We start from the raw sequence: 23714 nt of genomic DNA, 5'->3' as shown, positions 1-23714 counted from the left end.
TAGTCTATTTTTCTAAATTAGCTCGGGATGTTTCTTATGTTGTGTTTTCACTTTGTTACTATGTGTGTGCTGCATAAAGTATTTACACATATAGCCTGTAAGTTAAGCCTGTCTGCATTTGATAAGCTACCGGAGCATTAGGCACAAGTTAGTTTGGTGACTTTTGTTATTCACCATAACAAGGCCTGTTTTTATAACTTGAGTAGAGCTTCCATCCCTCTCAACTAATAACCCAATTTCTTAGTGTATACATAGTTCAAGACCATATAAGGAAAAAAACATAATGTCAGACAAAGGGCTATCCAGAATGAGTAATAATTTCTTAATTTGAAAAGCTAGAAATTAACAAATAGACTCAATATTGCAATAGCTTTTATATTTGAGACCCTTTGATGGCTGTTTGAGGACACCAGGACCAAAAGTTGTTGTAGAAAGTTAGTAATGATTAAACTGAACGTTTTATGTAGGAACAAGTACAGAGATAGCTTCCTACTCTATCCTATGAAGTCCCATTGATCTTGAATTGACAGGTGGGTGCTTGTGTAAAGGAATATTTTTTTTTACAATCCCATAGTTTTCCCTGTATCTACTACAAAACGAATAATAGTTCCTTGTGTCTGTTGGACCTAGTTCCATCAGGTGACTTGGGATTAGGGCGTACATGCATCAAAATAGGCAATTCTGATTCCTTAATTGTGACTATTAAGGAATCGCAATTATGGACCCACAATTGCCTACGCATGTAAGAATCGCAAAAAAAGTTTGATTCCTACACATTCCCTAATTGCAACTTGCAAATTGTGAGTCACAATTAGGAATGCCTTCCTATTCATTCCTATGAGCCTAGAGGCCCATTGGAATGAATCGGAATTGCATGCGCTCTTTGCGAGTACGAAATAGGTATTCGTAAATTGCGCATGCAATTTCAAGAGTGCAAGGGTGCCAAAACGACACCCTGATGCACCCCTGAAATTGCATTGTTATCACATGTTGCACATACACATATCCCAAAGGCATGTATGTATGCAGCACAGAACTTATAAAAATGCACTTTTGTGCATTTTTCTCAGTTCTCGCAAATTACCATCAACTTTGATTTGACGGTAGTTTGCGTTTTTCATAATTGCAAACTTGCAATAATTTTTTCGTTCATGCATTGCATTTAATGAATCACAATTTGCGATTCCTTTAATGCAATCACAATTAAAGTAATCGCAAATTTAGTAATTACTTAAAGTGCGATTTTTGCTTTTGGGATGATGCATCACAAATGCAAACATTTCTGCTCCTTTGAGACCGGTATTTCCATTGATGCATGTGGCTCTAGATATCCACGAGCGAGACAGGAACTTGATTAGGTAAAGGAATATATGGCTCCTAACTACCTAGTTACAAGTGTAGTCTGCCACCTGAACTTGGCATGGCGGCATTCTCATTCTCCCAGAATGTGCAACAGTTCTCCCATCTTTCAATGCTCCGAAGAGAAAAAGAGCCGTTGTAGCAGTTACAATTCAGCTGGTTGTTGAATACAGAAAATTAAATAGTCATGCCTAATGTGATGGCATTACAATATCAGTATGTAATGAAAAATGAGAGTGTACGCTTGAGACCAAAAGTTCGGAGCAGCTGCAAATTAAACTATGATACGAAGATCAAGTAAAATGCAATATTTCTATAAGAGTAGCACTTGACAAGTTTCCCTAACTACAATTTACTCTATCTGATTTTAAGGAGCTATTGTTGTTGAAGGTTGTATGCAATCAACAACAGAACAATTAAAAGGAAAGTGCCAACGATTTTTAATCTCTACAATGCTATCCTCAACTAGCTTCTGTGTTTGGAGATACATGTCTATTTAAATTTATTATTGTGGTTGAATGAGTCTCTCTCAGAGTCAGCTCCTACCCTTCTAAGGCTGCGGATGTAAGTTTTGAAAAGGTATGGGGGTTATGCTGGGGCATGTTTTACCTCCTTTTATTTAAGTGACTGATCTTTCCAGCATGTTGTGTGATCTTAAATTACAAAATGAAATGTCACGTCTTTTGCCTAAACATGTGGATGCATGTTTTGGTTGTTTGACTGTAAATTGTTGAGTGTTTTTTTAAATTGTTTTTGATTTTCCCTGCCCCACAGGTACGGATCCCGAATACTAATTCAAATTGATTGAATACTAACAATTGTCTTCACAGTGGGTTTACCATTCAAAGCATTGTATAATGACTTGACAGTATGATAGCCTCTGCTGTACATGACCGTGCTGTGCCCTGAGGGTTGTAAATTATTTGCAATGGTTCCTAAAGGATAATCTAACTTATACCTCAGTGATTCCAATAAACAGTTCCTGCATGACTCCCCTGGATATTGGTCAAGGCAGCATTCAGAAATTGAAGGATTTTCACAGCCAATGTTCCTTCACCAGGTGTGTCTGTGATGTTTGACAATATGTTTTCTCTTGCAAGAAGGGGCACATTTTGACAAACCTCACCAGATGTCATCCCAAGTCATGTCTTAAATTTGGACTAGATCTCTTTTTTTAATCTTGAGCTCAAACTCTGATATGTGTTGTTTGTGTATTTGATCATTTTAATAAACCACTTTTTATATTAGTATAAATTCTGCATATGAAGCGATGCCTTCAAAAACTGGAGAATTTCACAGTTCAAAAGAGTACGGAGGGAACACAAACAGTGTGGTCAATCAGATGAGTGGCTACTACACAATGTACATGTTTCTTTCCTGTCATATGTTATGCGGTACCCAAAGCATAGAACAGTTGTCAAGAAAATAATAACAATGTTGTCTTATACCATCATTAAAAAAATCTTACTAAAATGAATTTGGTGAACAGTGAGGATGATCTAATGGTACACATCATCGGTGCCAAAATACTGTTTCATAACCAGAGAAGCGGATGAGCTATACATACCAGTAAGATGATAAATCTCATTCCTTCTGATTTTATCTTGTTTACAAGTGCGGGAAGACCACTAAACAAGGGGCTTAGTGTGAAGTCCATCTGTCTGACCATATAATCGATGTCAGCATATTGGACATCCTGTAAATAAAATAGTTAGCATTTAGATGTGCCCTGAAAATTTCTCTGCACAAATGTTTGGAATGCTTCAATTTTGATTTAGATATAATTTGTCTGGGTCAAATATTCTTTTTTTTTTTTGAAAAGCAAACACATACTTTATTATAATATCAAACAGTACATTGGATTCAATGCTTTCAATCTTTAGAAATGATTCAGAAAAGGGGGTGGTGAGGAACAGAGTGTCTGAATTAAGCAGACCACTCTTACCCAGTCCAAAGATCAGGGCTTGATCCATCACCGTTTTTTAGCTCACTGCACCATCCCAGCTCAGAACTTGGCTATATGCAAATTAGTCTGACCCTGGCCCAGTGCATCATGGGAACAGGGCAGACCAAACTACCAAGCCAATTCTTATACTGGGAAGGAAACAAGCTACCGGGGACCGGTTTCTGGCATTTCAGCCGTCTTCCGCCCGGCTTGCTTGAATCCTGATGGTGCAGTCTGTCCCTGGCCCCTGATGCACTGGGCCAGGGACAGACTGATTTGCATATAGCCAGGTTCTGAGCTGGGATGGTGCAGTGAGATAAATAACGGTGATGGATCAAGCCCTGATCTTTGAACTGGGTAAGAGTGGTCTGCTTAATTCAGACACTCTGTTCATCACCACCCCCTTTTCTGAATCGTTTTTGGCCACTATAGGTGTGGCAGGGTATACTCAGACATGAGTCCCTTTCTCACTGCACCATCAGGATTCAAGCAAGCCGGGCCGAAGACGGCTGAAATGCCAGAAACCGGTCCCCGGTAGCTTGTCTCCTTTCTGGTGAAGAATTGGCTTGGTAGTTTAGTCTGCCCTGTTCCCATGATGCACTGGGCCAGAGACAGACTGATTTGCATATAGCCAGGTTCTGAGCTGGGATGGTGCAGTGAGATAAATAACAATGATGGATCAAGCCCTGATCTTTGGACTGGGTAAGAGTGGTCTGCTTAATTCAGACACTCTGTTCATCACCACCCCCTTTTCTGAATCGTTCAATCTTTAGAAATCACATGGTTTATTTTTCAAATACTTTTCACTCAGGAAGCTCTGAACAGAATTTAGAAAGAATAAGGAAGTGTCAGAATGTATAGGGAAACGCTTTCCAAGGCCCTATTGACTTTCTACAGTACTCAGCCGTTTGGTCCTTTGTGGTAGCCCAGTGTCTAGCTTTATGAGCTAACAGGAGATAAAACAACAACTGGTGGAATTACCACTAGTATGCCAAACGCACTACTGATATAAAGTATAACAATGATAAAGAAATTAGCTGTACTTTGGTCAGGGTATCAAATAATCGAGACAGACAAAATATGTTAATGTACACAAGATTTTCAATATATTTTCTGACAAATTATATATTTTGAAAAATAAATATGCAATCATAAGTAAATGCTATGTTGATACATTCAACAAACAACCAACGATATACATTTGCTGATAGACCTAGATGACTTAATGACTGTTGAACTAAAAGGCCCAATGCATTTCGGGAACTCCCTTCTTCAGGGGCACTATAAAAGAAGTAAATATGAAAATACTTTATCAGCATTTTAAGAACAAAACTGTCGATATACTACTTTTACACAATGCTCTTGTAAAACCAGCTAATTCAAGAGAATTTACGAACAAAGCAATTTTGAAGGTACAGGATTAAGGTAAAAAATCACATGATAGACTTATTAATAGGTCAAACTGAACTCAGGAGAGTGAGCATTACAGAACACAACCTGATGTAAAAACTACTGTGGCTAATGAAACGACTAGTAAAGCGCCAAAACAGTATAGAAAAACCTTCACCATAGTGTATGCCCAAGCAAGAATTAGAAGTGTAGTTGTTCCCTCCACCATACAAGTTCGAAATCCCACAGGGCAAGCAAAGGAAAACTGTCAAGTACTAGAGGACGTACTTACTTTTAGAAAGAGGTTTTAATTAAGTCACTAGAGTATCCGTGAGACAAATTGCGTGTTTGCATCTGGAGTAAACGTGAACATGTACCAATGTCAACCTATAGTGGAATAATAGCCCCCGGTTAAGAATAATACTCACTGTGTGGTCCATTCAAAAGTTCACCACTTATTAAATAACGTAGACAAAACTCTCAAAAAATAATTATTACAGATTGCCTATGTTCAATGTATGGTCATGGACCCAATATTAGCTAATTGTTAAATCGAAAACAGTGTGCTGAATTTGCTAAACTATACTGATTGAGAAAGAAATCAAAAAAGAGTTTACTGTGTACTTCCAAACTCACCGAATTGGAAATTCAAAGCTGGCTTCTAAAGCGTAACTGACTCTATGCTGCTGAGTACTCTCTCGAGTATATGTTACTTGGCTAATCTGCAATAAATGCATATAGTCTTATGAGAATACTGCTAATGCTAGTGTGATAAAAACAGAAATGACGCGCTCTCTAACTCACCAGAACTTGACTACGTCAGTGGTTCTGAAGCTTCAATTAATGGAATCACGTTCTATAAAAAAGAGTATCGTTGTGAGAAACGGACCTCCAACAAATGGCGGTCTGTATGACCCTAACAATAGTTGGTAAAGGATTTCCAGCTAAGCCAGACTTACCCGACGCAAAAAGAGAACTTCCGACATGAAGGCTGCCGAGACGCGATGCTAGCTACACGCGAACCCTTATAAAAGAGACGCGTGTACCTTGTTAACAAGTAAACAGTGAAAGAGGACTGCTAGAGTTGCGCCATGTTTAAGTGGTCTTTGTAAACCGTCCCGCATGATCGAGTGTGATAAATGAAGTCAATGTTATTCCAAGACGCGATTTCTGATGTTAGAAAAAGAGTGTAAATTGATAACTTCTAATGAAAATACTTTGTGGATCATGTAACTACTGCTAATGAAAGGGGATGCTAAACGTAAAAAATGAATTACGAAGTGCACAAAAAGCTAAAGAACACCAGTTACCAAGTGATGAAGTCGGGAGTTTCTAGTGAGTTTGAGAAATGAAAAGATTTTGTGAAAGATTTTGTCAGAATAAGAAATACAAGCGAGAGAAATTTTATTAATAAGGATCTGAAGCAGTGAGTGCTGGAAAGTGAATATATCCAAATAGTGAAGATAGTGGAAGAAAAACAGAACTATTATAACCACTTATTCATTGTGACTGTTGACCTAAAAATAAACCCATTTACAAAAGCATGTAAGGCATGACATAAAAAACAGTGACATTCATAGAAAACATTGTAACTCAATTCTGTCATTGAGTCCACCGGGTACCAACGTTTGCAGAAATTTTATCCACCAAGCTTCTCTTTGTGCTAAGTGTCTTGTGTGGTCGAACCCAAGTTTGACTGTGATTATTTCGAGAATGGTGAAACGCAACTGCGCTATGTTGTGTTGATGTTCTGACCAGTGTGTTGTGAAGTAAGATTTGGCAGATTTGGTGCGGAATGTGCTTTTGTGTTCCGTGATTCGTATTTTGATTTTTCTTGCTGTTTTTCCTACATATAAGGAACCACATGGACATTTAATGGTATATATTACATTGGAACTGTTGCAGTCCCCATTGTATTTTAGAGAAATATCTTTGCCAGTGTGCGGATGATTGATTGTGTTGCCTGTCATGACGTTATTGCAATGCACACAGTTGTGGCATTTGCGCATGCCTTGATATGATTCTTCAATGGCTGCCTTGCATGTTGGGATATCCTTAATATTTTTGCTACGTGTATACGCAAATAGAGGTTCTGCGTCATTTAGTCCCTTGAAATCTGGCTCTTGTCTCAGTAATTCCCATCTTGATTTGATGATTTTCTTGATCGCTTGGGATTTAGATGAATATTTAGAAACAAAAACATGCCGGTTTGATTTTTCTTTTGGCTTAGAAATCAGTAGGGTATTTCGATCTTGAGATTCTGTTTTGTTAATTGCTTTCAATAAAACCTCAGACGGATAACCACGCTCACTAAATTTTTCTCGTTGTTTTTCCAATGCCTCTTGTAATTTAATGGTGTTAGAGGTAATCCGTTTAACCTTCAACATTTGAGAGTATGGAAGGTTTCTTAGCAGCGATGGAGAATGGAAACTTGTGTATAACAGCAAATTGTTTCTATCTGTAGGTTTCGTATAAACCGTTGTCTCCAAGGTATTGTCTTGTTGGCTGATCAATACATCCAAGTAGTGTATTTGTTCTTGACTGATCTCATATGTGAATTTGATTCTTTCATGTTTATGGTTCAATTCTTTAATCGCCTGTTCCAAGATGTTTTTGGAATTCCTCCAAACTAGAAAGATATCATCAATGAATCTGATGTAAAACACGAGATTGCTGGACCAAATTTCATTACTGTAAATGAAATTGTCTTCGAACTGTGCCATAAATGAATTAGCATAAGCTGGAGCTCCTGAAAAACCCATAGAGGTTCCGCTCACTTGAAGGTAGTAGTTGTCCTGCCATGTGAGATAGCTGTGTTGCAAACAAAAGATTAGCAGTTCCAATAGAAATATTTTATTGACTGTTAATTCTGGTAACTGTAGCAGAGCCCATTCGCAAGCTTCTACTCCTTCTTTTAGAGGGATGGAAGTCTATAACGATGTAACATCGATAGTACACATTAGCCAATCTGGATTATAATCCTTCTGTACTTGTTGTAGTAAGTTTAAGAAGTGAGTGGTATCCTTCACGTAACTCCGTCAAGATTGCACAAACTTTTGAAGAAAGTGATCTATCAATTGTTCTGCCGGTGCGAAAATCGAGTCACACCCAGACACAATCGGTCGAAAGGGCGGATTGTTCAAATTCTTGTGTACATTTGGAAGCATGTAAAGTCTGGGTCTTCTCGGATACTGCACAGTTAGAAAGTTACGTAGTGCTGGTGTTATCCATGACATATTGACTGCTTTCTCTAAAATTTGGTTGAGAATGTCTATGAAACTGTTAGTAGGGTAATTGTCCAATCTGATGTACGTAGTGGTATCTTCCAGATGTTCATTTACTTTGTTGACATAGAAGCTAGTGTCCATGAGGACCAAGGCTCCTCCCTTGTCTGCCATCTGTAGAGTTATTTGTTCATCTATTTGTAGTCTGTGTAGAATGTCCATTTCATCTTTTCTCAAGTTTGCCTTGGCTCGTGGTCGTAGGTTGAGTTGAGACAGGTCGTGACGAACCAATGCTTCAAAAGTGTCAATGATTTTATGTGACACTGGTGCCATGAATGAACTTTTGGGTTTAAATTTCCTCAATTCAGAATCATCCGTGTCAGTGTCCGGTGTTGGTATATCTGTAATTGGAACAACGTTAGCAAAAAAGTGTTTTAGTCTCAATTTCCGCAAGAATCGAAAAACTGAAACTTCTAACTCCAATTTGTTGGTGTGGTAAGTTGGCACGAAAGAGGTGCCTTTATTCAAGACTAGTTCTTGCGTTCTTGTAAGTTGTTTGGAAGAGATGTTTATTACGAGGGTTTGCCTTTGCTCCTCAAGCTGCGAGGAGATAAGTCATGCTAAGTACATTATCTGTCTAGGGTGCCAGCTGAGTGACTGTAGTAAACATGGCTTACCCCAGTGCCATTAAAGCTTTTGAGTGCCACAGTCCAGGCTTTATTTGTTTTTTTTTTAATTAATCTTTATTTAAATGTTTACAATTTTTAACAGGCCCACCCTGCCGCCTCCCCTTCCCACCCCAATACAGGCATTTTTAATTGATATAAACAAACATACGTAGGTGGGTGCAAACATAATGAAAAAACATATTCGAACTTAATACAGTAATGTTTATATCAGAATAATTAAATAATTGGTTAATCAGGACGATCTATCCATTGTGTAAGGGGGGTCCCATATTTCTAATCCTTTCTTTTTCTTGTTCCTACCCTTCCTGCTGTAGATAGCGATCTCCAGGTTATATGTTGCTAGCAGTCGTGCCCGCCATTGCTGAAATGTTGGCTGGTGTGGGTCTAGCCAGACCGATGCCAGACATATTCTAAGCACTACCATTGAAACAAACAAAAGTCCCGTCACTATGTTATGTCGAATATCCCTGTCTGCCCCCAGTATTATTTCAGCAGTTGATATCTCTATTCTTGTTTCAAAGATTCCTGAGAGAAAGATAGAGATTTCCCGTCTGATGGTGCTAAGTGTCCTGCATGTGGCAAACATATGTATTAGATCTACTTCAGGCATCGCACATCTGGGGCATTGTGCCCCTTTACCAGTACTCCATTTGGCTATTCTATTGGGGGTGTAATATAATTGAAAAAAGGTTTTATAAAATTGAGCTTGTAATTTTATTGACATTAATAGGGAATGGGAAAGTTCGAATGGCCTCTGGATTGAGGTCTCTGGCATTTCTAATTTGTTCTGCCATTTCTGGGTATGTTAATCCAAATCATCAGATATTTGAAGAAATCTCGATATTCTACACCAAATTTATTTTTAATATCTTCAAATGAGCTAAATACTGTTAAATTCTAGAATTAACCAAATTGAGTGATACCCGACCTAACTCACCGCAACATGCATGTGTCGGTAAAGATCTCTGTGAGGTTATTATTTCTATGGAGGGTCGTGTAATAAGAGAACCTTCCAATCCCGAGAAGTTTACGTACTTGGTTCCATGCAATATAGATTCCTTTTAGGGTTTTGAAGCGAACTTTTTTAAAATGACAATCATAAGTCAATCGCCACAGATGTTCTCCCGTTTCTTTACTGAGGATAAGTTCCTGTGGAGTTGGGACCCCCCTCTTTTGATCGGGATCTCGACTTGGAGTTAATAGTGTTCTGCTATATTTGAGTATGGTAGCCCACCAATAAGCTTTAAAATTAGGTAAGGCGAGACCTCCTCTTTCTTTTGGTAGTGTGATGAATCTATAGGCCCAAATAAAACGAGAAAAGATACCATCAATTTCTTCAAAGATCTGTGGGTCAAAGTTTAAACAAATAGTTCGGAAAAATATAAGAATTTAGGAAAAAATAGAATTTTGATTAGATTGCATCTTCCGATAATAGTTAGATGTAGATTATGCAATCAACTCAAGCTTTTTTCTGTTTGTTTCAAAAGTGGGCTCAGATTAAGTTTAACCAGATTATTTAATTTTGATGTAATATTAACTCCCACATATAATGCGTTATCAACTTCCCTAACATCGCAAAAGTTGTTTTTGTTGTTGGTAATAATTTGGGTTTTATTTTGATTTAATTTGTAGCCGGAGATTTCTTCAAAGTTATTTGCTTCTTCTTCCATTAAGTTGACTGTGTCATTTGGGTTGGCTGTGACTATAGCGATGTCATCCGCGTATGCCAGGGTCTTGGTTTCTCCGTTTGGAGTCCTCATTGGTGTTATGGCTAAGTTGGTTTCTAGCCTACAGGTTAAATATTCTAAGAATTACAAAAGTCTTAAAAAAAACTATTTCTAAGAGAGGGCGAAATTGACAGAATTTGATTCTACAGAATTCCACGGAATTACATTACAATTCTACAACATTCCACGGAATTTCACGACAGGGCGAGTGAGCATTTGGTGCTATTTTGTTTGTGCAAAATGCATATTAGCGTACAAAAATGGATGTGGAGATGCATTTTGCGCTAAGAAATAGTGCTGCCAAATACCAAATGCACTGCAGTGCATACCCCTTGGCACCTTCACATACTCTATAGACTATGTACGGTAACCAAGGGGTATGCTCTGTAAGTGTATTGTGTATTTGGTATTTGGCACTGCTGTGCATACCTCTCAGCGCCGTTACATACTCTCCACGAATCACTGCAGACCAGCCGCGGTCGGTAGTGGGAGTAGCTGCCGGGAGGTGACGTGGGGAGGGGGAGGGGTAGGATGGGGGGTAGTAAACTATGGATTACGGGGGTTTACAGGTAAGTAAACATCTATACAAATAAAATGAATTTCGTTGTGTGCAATGCATCCCCAAATGCGATGCAGTGCACGCAACAAAATTTGTTTTATTTATTTATATGTTACTTACATGTAAACCTCTGTAATCCATAGTTTACTGCCCTTCCCCTCCCCCTTCCCACGTCACCACCCGGCAGCTACTCCCACTACCAACCCAACTGCTGCAGACTATGTAAGGGTGCTGAGGGGTAACATGCATACCTGCAGTGATTACTACAGAATATGTAAGGGTGCCAAGGGGTATGCATTACTGTTGTGCATAAACGTAGGCACCCTTACATCCTCCTTAACAATCACTGCAGGGTATGAAAGGGTTCTTAGGAGTATGCACTGTAAGTGCATTTGATATATAGCACTGATTTGCATAACCCTTGGCACCCTTATATACCCTGCAGTAATCACTACAGGGTATGGAAGGGTGCTGAGGGGTATGCACTCCTGTGCATACCCCTCAGAGCCCTCACATACTCTGAGTATATAAGGTTGCCAAAGAGTATGCACAACAATGCGGTAAGTGGCTTTTAACCAGGGCCAGATGAGGAAGCTGTTCCTCTATGTTTAAAGTTTGATCTGAAGTGGTTTTTAAATAGAGAGGGATTGCTCCCTCTTCCAGCCCTGCTTAGCAACCATACATTGCAGATCATTTCAGCCGGCAGAGTGGCAGAATGTATAAGAAATTCCACATCACAATAGTAATGTGGAATTATAAAGATCCTCCAATTCCGTTGCCGAAATGAAATATTCTTCCCACCCCTATATATTTCTTCAGGATACAACATCAGGTTTTTAATGTTTGTCCCCAATGAGATGGATCCATACCTGATTTTCATGATGACACATACAGATTATGTAGATGATTTGCATTCAAGGGTATTGTATCTAATTTTGGCCAGGTAGAGATCAGGAAAATATACATTTTATCTTCAACCAACATCTGATTTTTGTACCTTAGTTTCTTGTAACCAAATTTTAGGTAAGAGATGATAGATAGAAGATTGTAGAACGATTAAGCATTGAATTGAAAAATAGTGATATTTGGATATTTTGGACATTATGTTAGTTCAAAATAACATTGCGGTTCTAAAAAATGATTATATGCATCCCTATTTTGGTAGAATTGAGCTTGCAAGTACCTTAATAAAAATGTATTCTCTGAAAATATCTATAAATTTTAACTCATTATTTATATCATCTATTTTCCATAGTCAAATTGGCTGCAATGCATACCTATCCTTTGTTAAAAAGCAAATATTTATCTTTGAATGCACTTCAAAGATTATGGGCCTGATTTAGACTTTGCAGTATGCATACTTTGTATTTAGAGTTGTCCTTTGGCCTAGCAGGCAAGTCTAGTTATTGACAGAAACCACCGTCTCTGCAGTTCTTTAAGTGAGTTATAATTTTGACAGACTGCTTCATCAAATCTTAACAAAAGTTTGACTCAACACCCACACCTCAACAAAGTCATGGTTGATGATAACCTGACTAAGAAAAACAGTTGTTAGACAGCAAAATCCACAGACTCCCAGAATGTTTCTCTTAATGAAAAGAAAATATTTATTCATCAGTTTTTCCATTAAAACATTTCATTTTCTTCTTTAAATTTATACTGTAGCCAACACGTTTTGTCCAAAAGGACTACTACTGTTCTCATTAATTGTTTGATTTTGAGATTTCGGTTGCAAATTCTCCACTCATGAGTCATGAGTGCTAGATTATACAGTATTTCAATGCATTATAAGGTTCCTGCAAACCTATGCAGAAATGAAGGGGATCGGATGGCCCAAAAATGTCCAGACATCAATTTCAAAATTCTACACTTAATATTTGAAAGCAGATTTAATAGACCTTCAGTAAAGGAAATCTTAATGAAAACATGCACGATAGTCAAAGGTCAGAGCCTGTAAGTATAATAACTCCCTCACGGATCAAAGTAACTGCAATTGAAATCAAATTTGATGGCCACCCATCAAACTTTTAACATGTTTTGCTTCTTCAAAAACAAAATCCAAAAACTGGATTTTTCTTTTATCTAATCACTCCAACACCAAGAGAGTGGTCATTTAAACATTTTTACTGTCTCTCACAGTGGTAAGGGATAGTCAAAACTAGCCATTATCTGTCAAATTGTAAAATGGGCAGCCAGTTTAACGGACAAATCACTGACAGCCCTTCTTTTGTCAGGCTGTCGGAGAATAATATCAGTAACTGAGCTGGACTAGCTTCCGATCCTGATGTACTTAAGGTCCACCCTTCTGTAAATCAGGCAATCATTTGAGCTTCCAAAAGTCAGATGGGTTTTCAAGTCTTTAAAACTAGAGGAGGGTGGCTTTAAAGAGACCTTGAGCAGACTTCAGTTCTGCCCTATAAAATTACATGAGTTGGTTTGGTGAACGCTCTGTATCTGTAGTCACACGCTTTGAAAATATCCTGATAAAGATTTGTCTTTTTCAGGTACAGTCCAGGCAAAACCACACCGAATGTACATAAATCCTGTGGGAAACAGCTTCTCTGTACAGTGTACTACAATGAGGTACAATTTGTAGAGTGCGAGAAATCCCCTAAAGGCAGCTAGGGGTATAAGTAGATGTACTAGCTCTCTTTTTGTAGTAGTTAGGCTTATCAGATGGTATTGTAAAGCATTTGTTGTATTCACAGGGGCAATAAATGAGAGACACACTCAAGAATAAATCTGAGACTGATTTGTGAAACTAACATCGATTTTTAAATAATTTTTAAGACCAAACACACAGTTCTAAGGTAAATACTTTCTGAAATACCATTTTGCGAAGTGCTATAAATATATCACTTCTATGTGCAATTACCATAGGAAACAATTGGGAAAAAGCTGAAAAATGCATTGAAACTTAGGTAATGCTTTCATGAAGTTCACCTCCTTGCTTTAGGTCAATGTTGAGACCAGCTCCAAAGTTCTAGCAGGAGAAGTTTTGGAGCATCCGGGATCAGCCTGTAGAAGAGTTGCTAAGGTCTTGGAAGCTGGTGCGCAAAGACAAATTGAAAATCCAGTGCAAAGAGAGACTTAAAGGGAAGTCTGGTGGGTCTTCTCAGTGGGAGGAGGTCACAAGGGCCCGGGGACAATGGCGCAGGGCTGGTTGGTCAGTCCTTGGGCCGATGGGGCCGGGTGCAGAGCGAAGAAGTCAGCCAGACGTTAGGCGTCTTTTGGTCCTCACGGGCAGGTGCAGGCAACGAGGAGAGGTGATCTCGAGACTGCTGGGCCACTCAGGGTAAGTCTTGGGTGTCTTGACTTCCCTCGATGGGTGCTTTCTCCTGGTGCTTCAGGAGTCCAGAGTGGACTTTTCTTCTTGGTGTTAGCCATTGGAGGTCCGGTGCCATAGGTATTGGTGCATCTTGACCCCAGTAGGTCCAGGTGCCTCCAAACTCAGTAGAGAGGCCGATTTGACCTTCTGGAGCTGTTGTGCCTTTTCTTGCTTTGATGCTGCATCAAGGTCATCAGGGAGCGGCTCACAGTGTGCAGGAGAGAGATACCTTCTTTCCAAAGGAGCTTCAAAGTAATTTCTCAAAGGGTAGAGGTGCCTGAGGGTTCCTTGAGTACTTTTAGGATACAGGACAACACAGAGTCAGCGATTGTTCAGTTTTGGGTGTACAGCACTGCTTCAATTCTCGAGCAGCAGGTCTTATTTGTCCCAGTCTTCTATTGACAGTCAAATTTGATGTTTAGTTCTTGGGGTGCCACGTAAAAACATGAAATTAGGGTTGGTACATGGGGAGACATGTATTTGATAGGCTACTGAACTTTAGGGTGTCTGCACTTTCTAGTGACTACTTCATGTTGGAAGAAGCACTACCCTAGCCGTGATAGAAGGTTTTCCCACCATCTCAAGATGGTGGAATTTTAGAAGAGGGGTTCACATCACCTGCCCAGCCCTAGGGGTGGTGTAGGCTGAGTGGGGATCCTCCTCTGATTCTTACTAATTTCCCCACCTTTCACCCTGCCAAACGTGGAGTAGGAAAGGGGGGGTGTACTCCCCCACCATTTGGAGGTACCTGGGTGGGATTTTAAAAGCAGCATTGCCTTTGAAGCTTCCCGTCCAGGAACGCCATCCTGTCCTGGAGGAGGTGTGAAGCACCTCCGCCCACAGCAGGTCTTGTCTTTGTCCTCTGAGAATGCTGACTCTCACGATATGAGGTGAGAAACAAGTCTGGTAGTGGCAGGCTGGCGAAAACAACTCAGGAAACACACCAATGCTTGCTAGATTTTCTAAAAGGGTCTAATGTGTGAATTTATCAATACATCCAACACTGACATCAGTGAGAATGTATTAAGATGAAAAGTTTGATACCAAACACCTTAGAAAACAGTGAAGCAATCATGGAGCTCAGAAACTCGTGTTGACAAGTGTCTGGCTCATGTATTCTTTATGGCTTCCCTCTGCACTTACAATATCTCAGAATGGACTGAACATTGTGGGGGCATAGCTGCTCATGCTCATATGCCCATGCATAGGATATAGTGCACCCTACCTTAGGGATAAAGGCTCGCCGTAGGGTTGACTTACCTAAATCCCTTGCAGTGTATGGGATCATGGCGCACAGGGCTGTATGTCATGTCGACTCTTCAGAGTTTTCTGCACCCAGACAAGGAGTCTACAATGGCATAGCAAATAGCCTTGGTGTGGGGTCCCTGTGGTGTGTAACAATGGTGATGTGTAAATTTTAGCAGAACATGGCCAAATAACCCATTTCCAAGGGCCCAAGTCTTCATTGGCACCACTTGGCAGGGCAGAACTCACTGTTGGCAGAGTCCAGAGCCTGTAGCTGGGTTGTTCTAAGTCTTTGTTGTCCCTGGGACTTCAGAACAGTAGGCAAGCCAGCAAGCCCTTGGAGTCACTTTGGTTCTGGGGATGTAGAGATGCAGGTCCAGTCCTTGTCACTCCCAGGCAAGGAGAGCAGCAGGCAGCAGGACAGGCACACGAAAGTAAGAGCCCGGCAAAGACCCGCAGAGTACAGCAGAGTGACAGTCCTTTCAGCTGCACAACAGACCTTCTTCCTGGCAGAATGCCTTCAGGTCCTAAAGTATAATGAGTTGGCTCTGTCAGTGGTCTAGTATTTATACCCAGTTGAGACTTTGAAATCAGGGAGATCTAAAAGAGAGGCCTTTGAAGTGCAGAGGGTTCCACGCTTCCAACCTTGCTTCAAACTCACTAAAGGGGGGTATGCAGGTCGTTGTGTGGGGACAAGCACAGCCCTGTTCAGGTGCAATTATCAGCGCCTCCTTCTCATCCTGCTGAAGATGGCCCATCAGCCTGGTGAAGGCCCATCAGGATGTGAATGGCTCATCAGGAACACCTAAGCGCTCTTTGTGTGTGGCTGTCCAGAGAGAAGGCACACAGCCCAACTGTCACCCATCCAGACATGTATCAAGAGACAGGCAGAGGCACAGAATGGTTAAAGTAAAAAAATGCCAACTTTCTTGAAGTGGAATTTCAAGACTTGCAACTTAAAATCCAATTTTACCATAAATTGTGATTTTAAATTCTCCAGTGATACCAAACTAGAAATATCTATATTTTCCTAATTGAAAATTACACGTATTAAATGTAATAAGGCAATCCCAACGTTAATCTATGGGAGATGTATGCCATCCAGTAGTAAAAATGCTTGGACATGTCCAACATTTTATATACACTGCACCCTGCGGTTGGGGCTGTCTATGGCCTACATTAGGGGTGTACTAAGCATGAAGTTTTGGACCTGGTAAGAGGTTAACTTGCCAGGTAAAAATGAAAGTTTACAACTGCACACACAGGCTCTGCTATGGAAAACCTGAGACATGTTTAAAGGGCTACTTGAGTGGATTGATAGTAAGTGCTGCAGGCCCACTTGTAGCATTTAGTTTACAGGCCATGGGCACAGCTAGTGCATTTTACCAGGGGCTTATAGGTAAATTAAATATGCCAAGTGTGGATATGCCAATGAGCACATGCACTTTGGCACTGGTTTGCAGTGGGATAGTGCCTAGAATACAAAGGCCAGCAAAAAGGAAGTCAGCAAAACAGGAGGTCAGAAAGCAAAAAAATTCAGGGGAAACAATGCCATGGATGCCAGGTCTAACAACTTGTAATTCTGTAGTACTCCCATCCCTCATAATTAACATCCCTCATGGTATCTGTCTATCTGGTGGTGACAATACTGATGTGGTATTTCCCCATAACCTTTAAGAAAGGTCGAAATGAGAAATTTCCCCATTTTTATTTTACTGAACTTATGTAGTATCTAAAATTGAGGATGAATAGTAGGTACAAAAGGACATAGCATGAGGCAATCATTTCTGGACATAGATTTGTACATGGCTATTGGTCTTGGATGCATATAAAATTATATATAGTTTTTTTTATTAATACTCATGTTTGTTATTCAGGACAACTTTTTACATAAGTTGAAGGTGTGTTCAATACAGCATTTCAGATGGTGTAAATGTTTTTGCTTCAAAGAAGTCTGTTTTTAGAAAATGCTGTTTCATGAAACCCTGGGACAAGTATTTCTGTCTTCACATTAGGCAACATCTTTAAAAAGTCTTTTGTAGTACATTATAATGTACATAAAATTAAATGAAAGGAAAATTGACACTTTTAAAATAATTATATAGTACTCCCTGCCATACATTATAACGCTATTAAAGACCTGATTCACAAAGGTAAGCTTACAGTTTTGTGTAACTTTTCGATTGTTTGCTATTCACAAAGGTATTTTACTGGTAGTGTCTTTACGACTGCAGAATCTCCACACATAAGAAGGTAAAAGTCTCCAATCTCTTAATATGCGGAGACTCTACAGTATTAAAGATGTCAGTAGTAAAATACCTTTGTGAATAGGAAACAATCATACATTAATACTAAAGTGTAACCATCCCTTTGTGAATCAGGCCCTGCTAGTCACTGAGGAGTTCCATAACTATGCAGAGGAACGAGGCTGAAGGCTGAGTTCCTTTGTAAGGTTATGGAACTCCGAGGATACTTGCAAAATCCTTATGTATGACAAGTGGCGCTTTATCCCATATAATACATGGCCACACCATCACCTTTCCACAAACCACTTAAAACCTTGGTGTGTAGCACTTCCATATGAAAGATCGAGAAAGTTTGCAAACATGAAGAATACAAGTAAAACTACTAGTGAAAAACTAAACCTATGAAAACTCTGTTACCAATAAGTTGCAAACAGATATTAGAAACAGTTCAATACAAGTCAGTTTAAAAAAAACTGCAGTAGCTCAGAACATCTAGAAACATTCAGCCATATTCTAGAGTTTCTGTATCAAAGGAGCGCAAAAGATAAACATATTAACTCTGCTTTATAAGGTAATAAAATAGAGCACAAGAAGAAAGCAATGTTCAGTTTGTTGCTATAACAGCTGCCTTTCACCATTGCTGCTGGCTCTGGCAGGAGGCATTGTGACATCAGAACTCTTCTGTAATAGCCTTATAATAGTCGAGTTCTGTTGTCTTTTTTCACAATGGGTAACTTGGTGCATCACAACTCGCCGATTATAAAGAAGGGATTGACAGTAGTTTATACAGGGAATACAGAATTATTTGTAAATATAGTGCATTATCATCATCTTCTACATATGTCGAGGGAAGTGTACCGTGTTCAAATTTAAACAAAGGTTATAAATAACTTAAATGTAACTATGCTATTAGGTTTTCTGACAACGTTTTTTGATTAGGTTCTTTTTTAAAACTTTCTATTTTGGCAGTCACAAAATTATACGAAATGTAAGAATTATATATATAGACTTACATATGGTATATTAGCTGCTCTCATGTCGTCGTATAGCTGTGCAATTTCGGAGTAATTTTTGTAGCCATACCGGCATAGTTGGAATCCCAGTGCCCAATAGGCTGGCATAACAGGTTTCCCAATGAGCTACAAGAAGAATATCAAACTAGATAAGTCAGGGGAAAAAGAGAAAGCAATATATTGGCATAAAAGCACAAAAGTGGCATACCATGGTGTATTCTTGCACCACTAGCTCTGGGGTTGGTCCCAAAACCATATAGAAGTCCAAAATTCCTCCAGTGGTGCGATAGGTCAGAGCCGGTGTAGGTTGGAATGTAACATCTGTACATTTAAATAAATATAAATAGGGTTAATAAAATTGCATAGGAAGACCAAGTTGTTGCTGAATACTATTAAGTTATTGACTTTCTCTAACACATATATGACTATCAATAGTAAAAAGATGTTACTCAATGATAAATCAAGTAGTTGCCATGAACTACAATCTTGGATAATTCTGAGGCTGTAGGGCTTAGTCAATGGTAAGTCCCAATCCACTGCAGGTGGGACATCACTATCTTCCTGCAACCTCTCTTGTCACATCGAATTGAAGTTTAACTATGTGGGGCTCTTGGTACCATGCAGCACTATGTGCTTTGCGTTACGGCTATGAAGCAGGTCTTGACGATGTGGCTCTAGTGAGTTGTAGAGAGGTAAAACATATAGTCGGTGTCTGTTGCAATTTGGAGAACTGGACCACCACATATAAATGCAGTATTGGTTGGTTGGATTATGAAACTTTCCTGGTCAATCGAGAAGGTCCTAATATGCTACAGTTTTACAATAGGGGTACGTTAAATTCACGTAATTAGCTTTTGTGTAATTATACAAATGTATGGCATTGTTACATGAAATTGTGCAAATGCATGCAAGACGCACATCTGTCAGTTTGCACCGTAATTTAGTGCAAATGCATCCTTGTATCAGTTTTTGGCACCATAAACAACAGTTACTTACTTGCATTTGGTTATTTTTGTGCGTTGGGGATCCATTTTTGCCAGAAATGCCAGAAATGACTGCAAATGGCACAATTCACAGCAGATTTTTATAACCAATGGTGCAAAATTATGTGAAGTGCATAATGGCATTTTCTAGGGAATTTGTGCAAAAAGAATCACAATCACATCAAGTTCCAGAAATTACACAAATTATTAAAACATAATTTAATTTATGCCCAGGCCCTTTGTAAATGTGCCGTATAATTCTGAAGCAAGGAATGCATAGGAGATGGGAAAACAAATTAATCTTTCTGTTCATTGGAGAATTTACTTATTTGCATTCATGATTTGGAATATACATATACCTGCTGTGCAGAAATGTTTCCCGAAATTTCCAGTTTAGAAATTGATGTTTTTTTTTAACCTATAGCATACATTTATATAACCATCTATTAGGTTTCCGTTTGTGTTCGCAATTATGCTTCTTTTTTTTTGGTGGATACTTGTTACACTCTTCCTATGCTATACTGTTTCCCTGCATTGTTCATTCCACTGTGCTATGTCTCAGTTAATATTTATGATTTTTTGGTTGTTCTATCAAAGATAACATGAATCTCAAACTGTGACATCTTTTTTTTGTTGAGTTTAAAGGAATTTTATTTGGTAAATATAGAAAATATTATACAGTAATCAAAACACATTTCACAAAAGTAGAATAGTACTGCTTGAGCTTAGGGAGGGAGGGAAAAGGGTGGGTGGAGTGAGAAAACATAGGGGGACGGAAAGATGGAAAAACGGGGAGGGGAGGTAGGGTAAGGTCCATTTAAGTTATTATAAACAAAAAACAACAGATTTTCATGAAATATCCTACTACATTAAATAAATCTATAACCATAGAAACAGTGCCATCTTTACTAGGCATTTTTTCTTCCATCACCCCAATAACCAATGGGCCTGATGTACAAAGCTATTTTGAAGTCGCAAATCCTGCAAAGTCACAGAGTTTGCAATCACAAAATTGCTTTTTTGTTATGTGCTAAACCGAGTGGTTTGGTAATATTACAGAATCGCAAAATGGGTTCATAAACCAATAACACATCACTATTTGTAAGGGGGATGGTAAGGGTGTCCCTTCCAAATAGCAATTTGTTAAGCTGTGTTCAATGGTTTGCAACCGAAATCCCATTACAAAACATTGACATTTTGCCACTACCTCAAGGAGGTGAAAAACAATTGTTAGAAATGAGATTACTGGTTGGCTGACTTAAGCCAAAGCCAGGCAGAAACCACCACTTTAGTCAAGGCAAGGGCGTTACACGCCAAAGATAACCCCTGCTCACCACCTTGGTAGCTTGGCAGAGCAGTCAGGCTTTGCAAATCCACCTTTTTGAATGTTAACAAAATATTTGTTGTGGAGTAGGCAATTGCCCATAGGAACACAGACAACTTTTAAAGGAATTAAAAGAAAATGAATGTTCTTTTTAAATGCAGCCCCATTTCGTTTAAGGAAAAGTGGATGCATTAAAACAATATTCACTATTTAAAATGCGATCACAGACATTGTGATCTGTGGACCTTAGCCAGCCACCTTCCCTGTGATGGCATGCAATCGTAGTGAGTTGCAATTTGCCACCTGCCTCATGAATATTGAGGGTAGGTGAGATTTTATGAAACACCCTTTTATTAGCACATGATCATACATCAAGTCCAAAGTTCTTTATTTCCATGCCTAACCTTAAGATCTGAATTTTTCCTTTTTATACGTTGCATTTGTTTTTTGTGTTTATTAGGGAGTAATAATTAATTTACATTGTTCACCGAGATTACACCTAGAGGAGCGAAATGATTACAAAAGAAAGAAAAGTAGATTGAAAGTAATAGAAATGTAACAACATTTTGATACCATTATCATGCATAAGAAAGAAAGCTTTGAAAGAGAGAAGGAAAAAAGGAGAAGAAAGAGGTAAGAAAAAAGGCCAAATGGGAGAGAAGACTCCTGTCTATGAGGTGCTAGGATCCCGAGCAGATAGATCAGGAAATCCCATCATACTGTTATGTTATGTATTTTGTATTTGTAAAGCGCATGGGTGCCCCAGCAATGGGGCCTCCCAGTGCTAGCTTCATTGAAGAGGTCAGCGGAGATAGACAGAGTTAGAGAGAGAATAACCAGGTCTTCACAGCCCTTCTTAAGGCCCAATGATTCCGAATGCTCCTAATGGACAAAGGTAAAGCTTTCCAGATAGTCGGAGCTTTGGCACAGAAAGAGTGCCCTCCTGCTCTTGCTCTTCTAACCCAATGAATACAGGCTAGATAGAGCTTAGCTGAGCACAAAGTCAGAGAGGGGACATATGGATGAAGAAGATTGGATAGGATGGGATGCCCGCGACAGGTAAGAATTTTAAAAGCAATGCATGGGTCCTTGAAAATATTTCTCTTATCAACTGGGAGCTAGTGTTGCCTGTGGATGAAGCTGGAAACTGGACAGAATTTAGGGAGGGCAAATAGAAGCTGTGTTGCAACATTTTAGGCTATCCAAAGTCTTTTGATCACTGTCTTATTTGAACCCAAAAAAGAGTGCATTGCAATAGTCCAGTCTAGAAAGTATAGTGGACTGGATAAATATCAGGTAGATGAGATTCAAAAAATCCCAATGGGTTTTAGGCCTCGTAGGAGTCTTAACAGGAGGACTACCACCGATTTCGCCTGGACTTAAACGAACAAGGCACTGTTGACCCATGCACCCAGATTTTTAACCACCATTTTGGGCTGAGGGGGTGTCCTAAAGCGGGAGGCTGCCAGTGATTGCCCCATTGATGGAAATCTCTCCCTAAGAAAAGAATGTCGGATTTATAGGAGTTTAACTGAAGGCAATTGCCTGCCATCCACTCCGAAATAGCCATCATGTCGTCTTAGAATTTAGCCAGGTTCTGTGTGGAGTTGTTTGAAAGATGAGATCACAAGCTCTGTATTGCCAGGATAGTATACCAGTGTGATGCCCTGGGTTTTCACCACCTGAGTTAATGGTAGAATGTAGATATTAAACAGGGTTGTGCTCAACACAAAGCCCTGGGGGACACCATGCCGGACCGTGTGAATCTGTGACATTTAGGGAGAGGAAATGACCTGAAAGGATCTTTCAGTTAGAAAGGAAAAGAGCCAAGCTAGAGCCACACCGCCTATGCCAATCTCCTATAGACATCGCAACAGGATCTCGAGAGATACGGTATCGGACGTGGTGCTTAGATCAAGCAAAATCAGAGCTGAGGATCTGCCCTCATCTACCTAGCTGCGCAAGTTCTCAGTAACCACCTGCAGTGCGGATTCAATACGGTGTTGCGGTCTGAAGCCATTCTGAGAGGGATCCAAAATATTGTTTGACTTCAAAAACTTAGTTAGAATAGCATTAATGTGAGACTTTACGATTTTAGCAAAAAAAAAGGTAATGATGTGATGGTTTAGAAGCATCCAAAGGAGGTTTTTTCAGTGTGGAATATGTTTGGCATGTTTCCACACAGCAGGTGCTGAAGCTGAGGTCAGTGAAAGATTTATCAGCTCAAGACATATGGGGAGCAGGCAATCCTGAAACTTCAAGAATAGGTCAGGAATAAGGGGATCCTCAGGGGAACCCAATTTTACTTTGTAACAGAGTTAGGAGTTCTTTGAAGCACAGCAGGGGAAAGGAGTGTACAAGTGCCAGGTTGTGGTTCAGAAACATATCTAAATTCCCTGATATCCAGGCTGAAGCTAGCATAGATAAGTTCTACTTTTCTAATGAAATACTTGGCCAGTTCCTCCCACTGGATGTTGGAAGTGATTATGGCCTCTGCTGCCAGTATGGTTTTCACAAGGCCCTTCAAGAGTATATTTTTTTGTTGTTGTAGGATGGCTACTGTTTTTTTTGTTAGCAAAATATACGGCCCCCGACTTCTGGAGCAGTTTATGATATGTCTTGATGGCAACTCTGTAACCTGTTTTAGCAGAGGGCTCACAGGAACGTCTCCAGTCATGTTCTA

At 39.5% G+C, this 23714-nt stretch overlaps 1 protein-coding gene across 1 annotated transcript in view; it reads right to left on the bottom strand.

Moving 5' to 3' along the window:
- Nucleotides 1–23714, bottom strand: part of LOC147683948 (maltase-glucoamylase-like) — a 588456-nt gene that overhangs the window by 132213 nt on the left and 432529 nt on the right. The window contains exons 53-55 of the mRNA XM_086944339.1: nt 18933–19045; nt 18725–18850; nt 2927–3055 (exon numbers count right to left, since the gene is read on the bottom strand). Of these exons, the coding sequence (XP_086800465.1) occupies nt 2927–3055; nt 18725–18850; nt 18933–19045 (368 nt within the window). The remainder of the gene's footprint in view (nt 1–2926; nt 3056–18724; nt 18851–18932; nt 19046–23714) is intronic.

The sequence above is a fragment of the Lissotriton vulgaris genome, chromosome 11 (assembly GCF_964263255.1).
Source record: "Lissotriton vulgaris chromosome 11, aLisVul1.2, whole genome shotgun sequence".
In the NCBI taxonomy this organism is placed as follows: Eukaryota; Metazoa; Chordata; class Amphibia; order Caudata; family Salamandridae; genus Lissotriton; species Lissotriton vulgaris.
The sequence above is the reverse complement of the archived record's forward strand: the minus strand, read 5'-3'. Positions and strand labels throughout refer to the sequence as shown.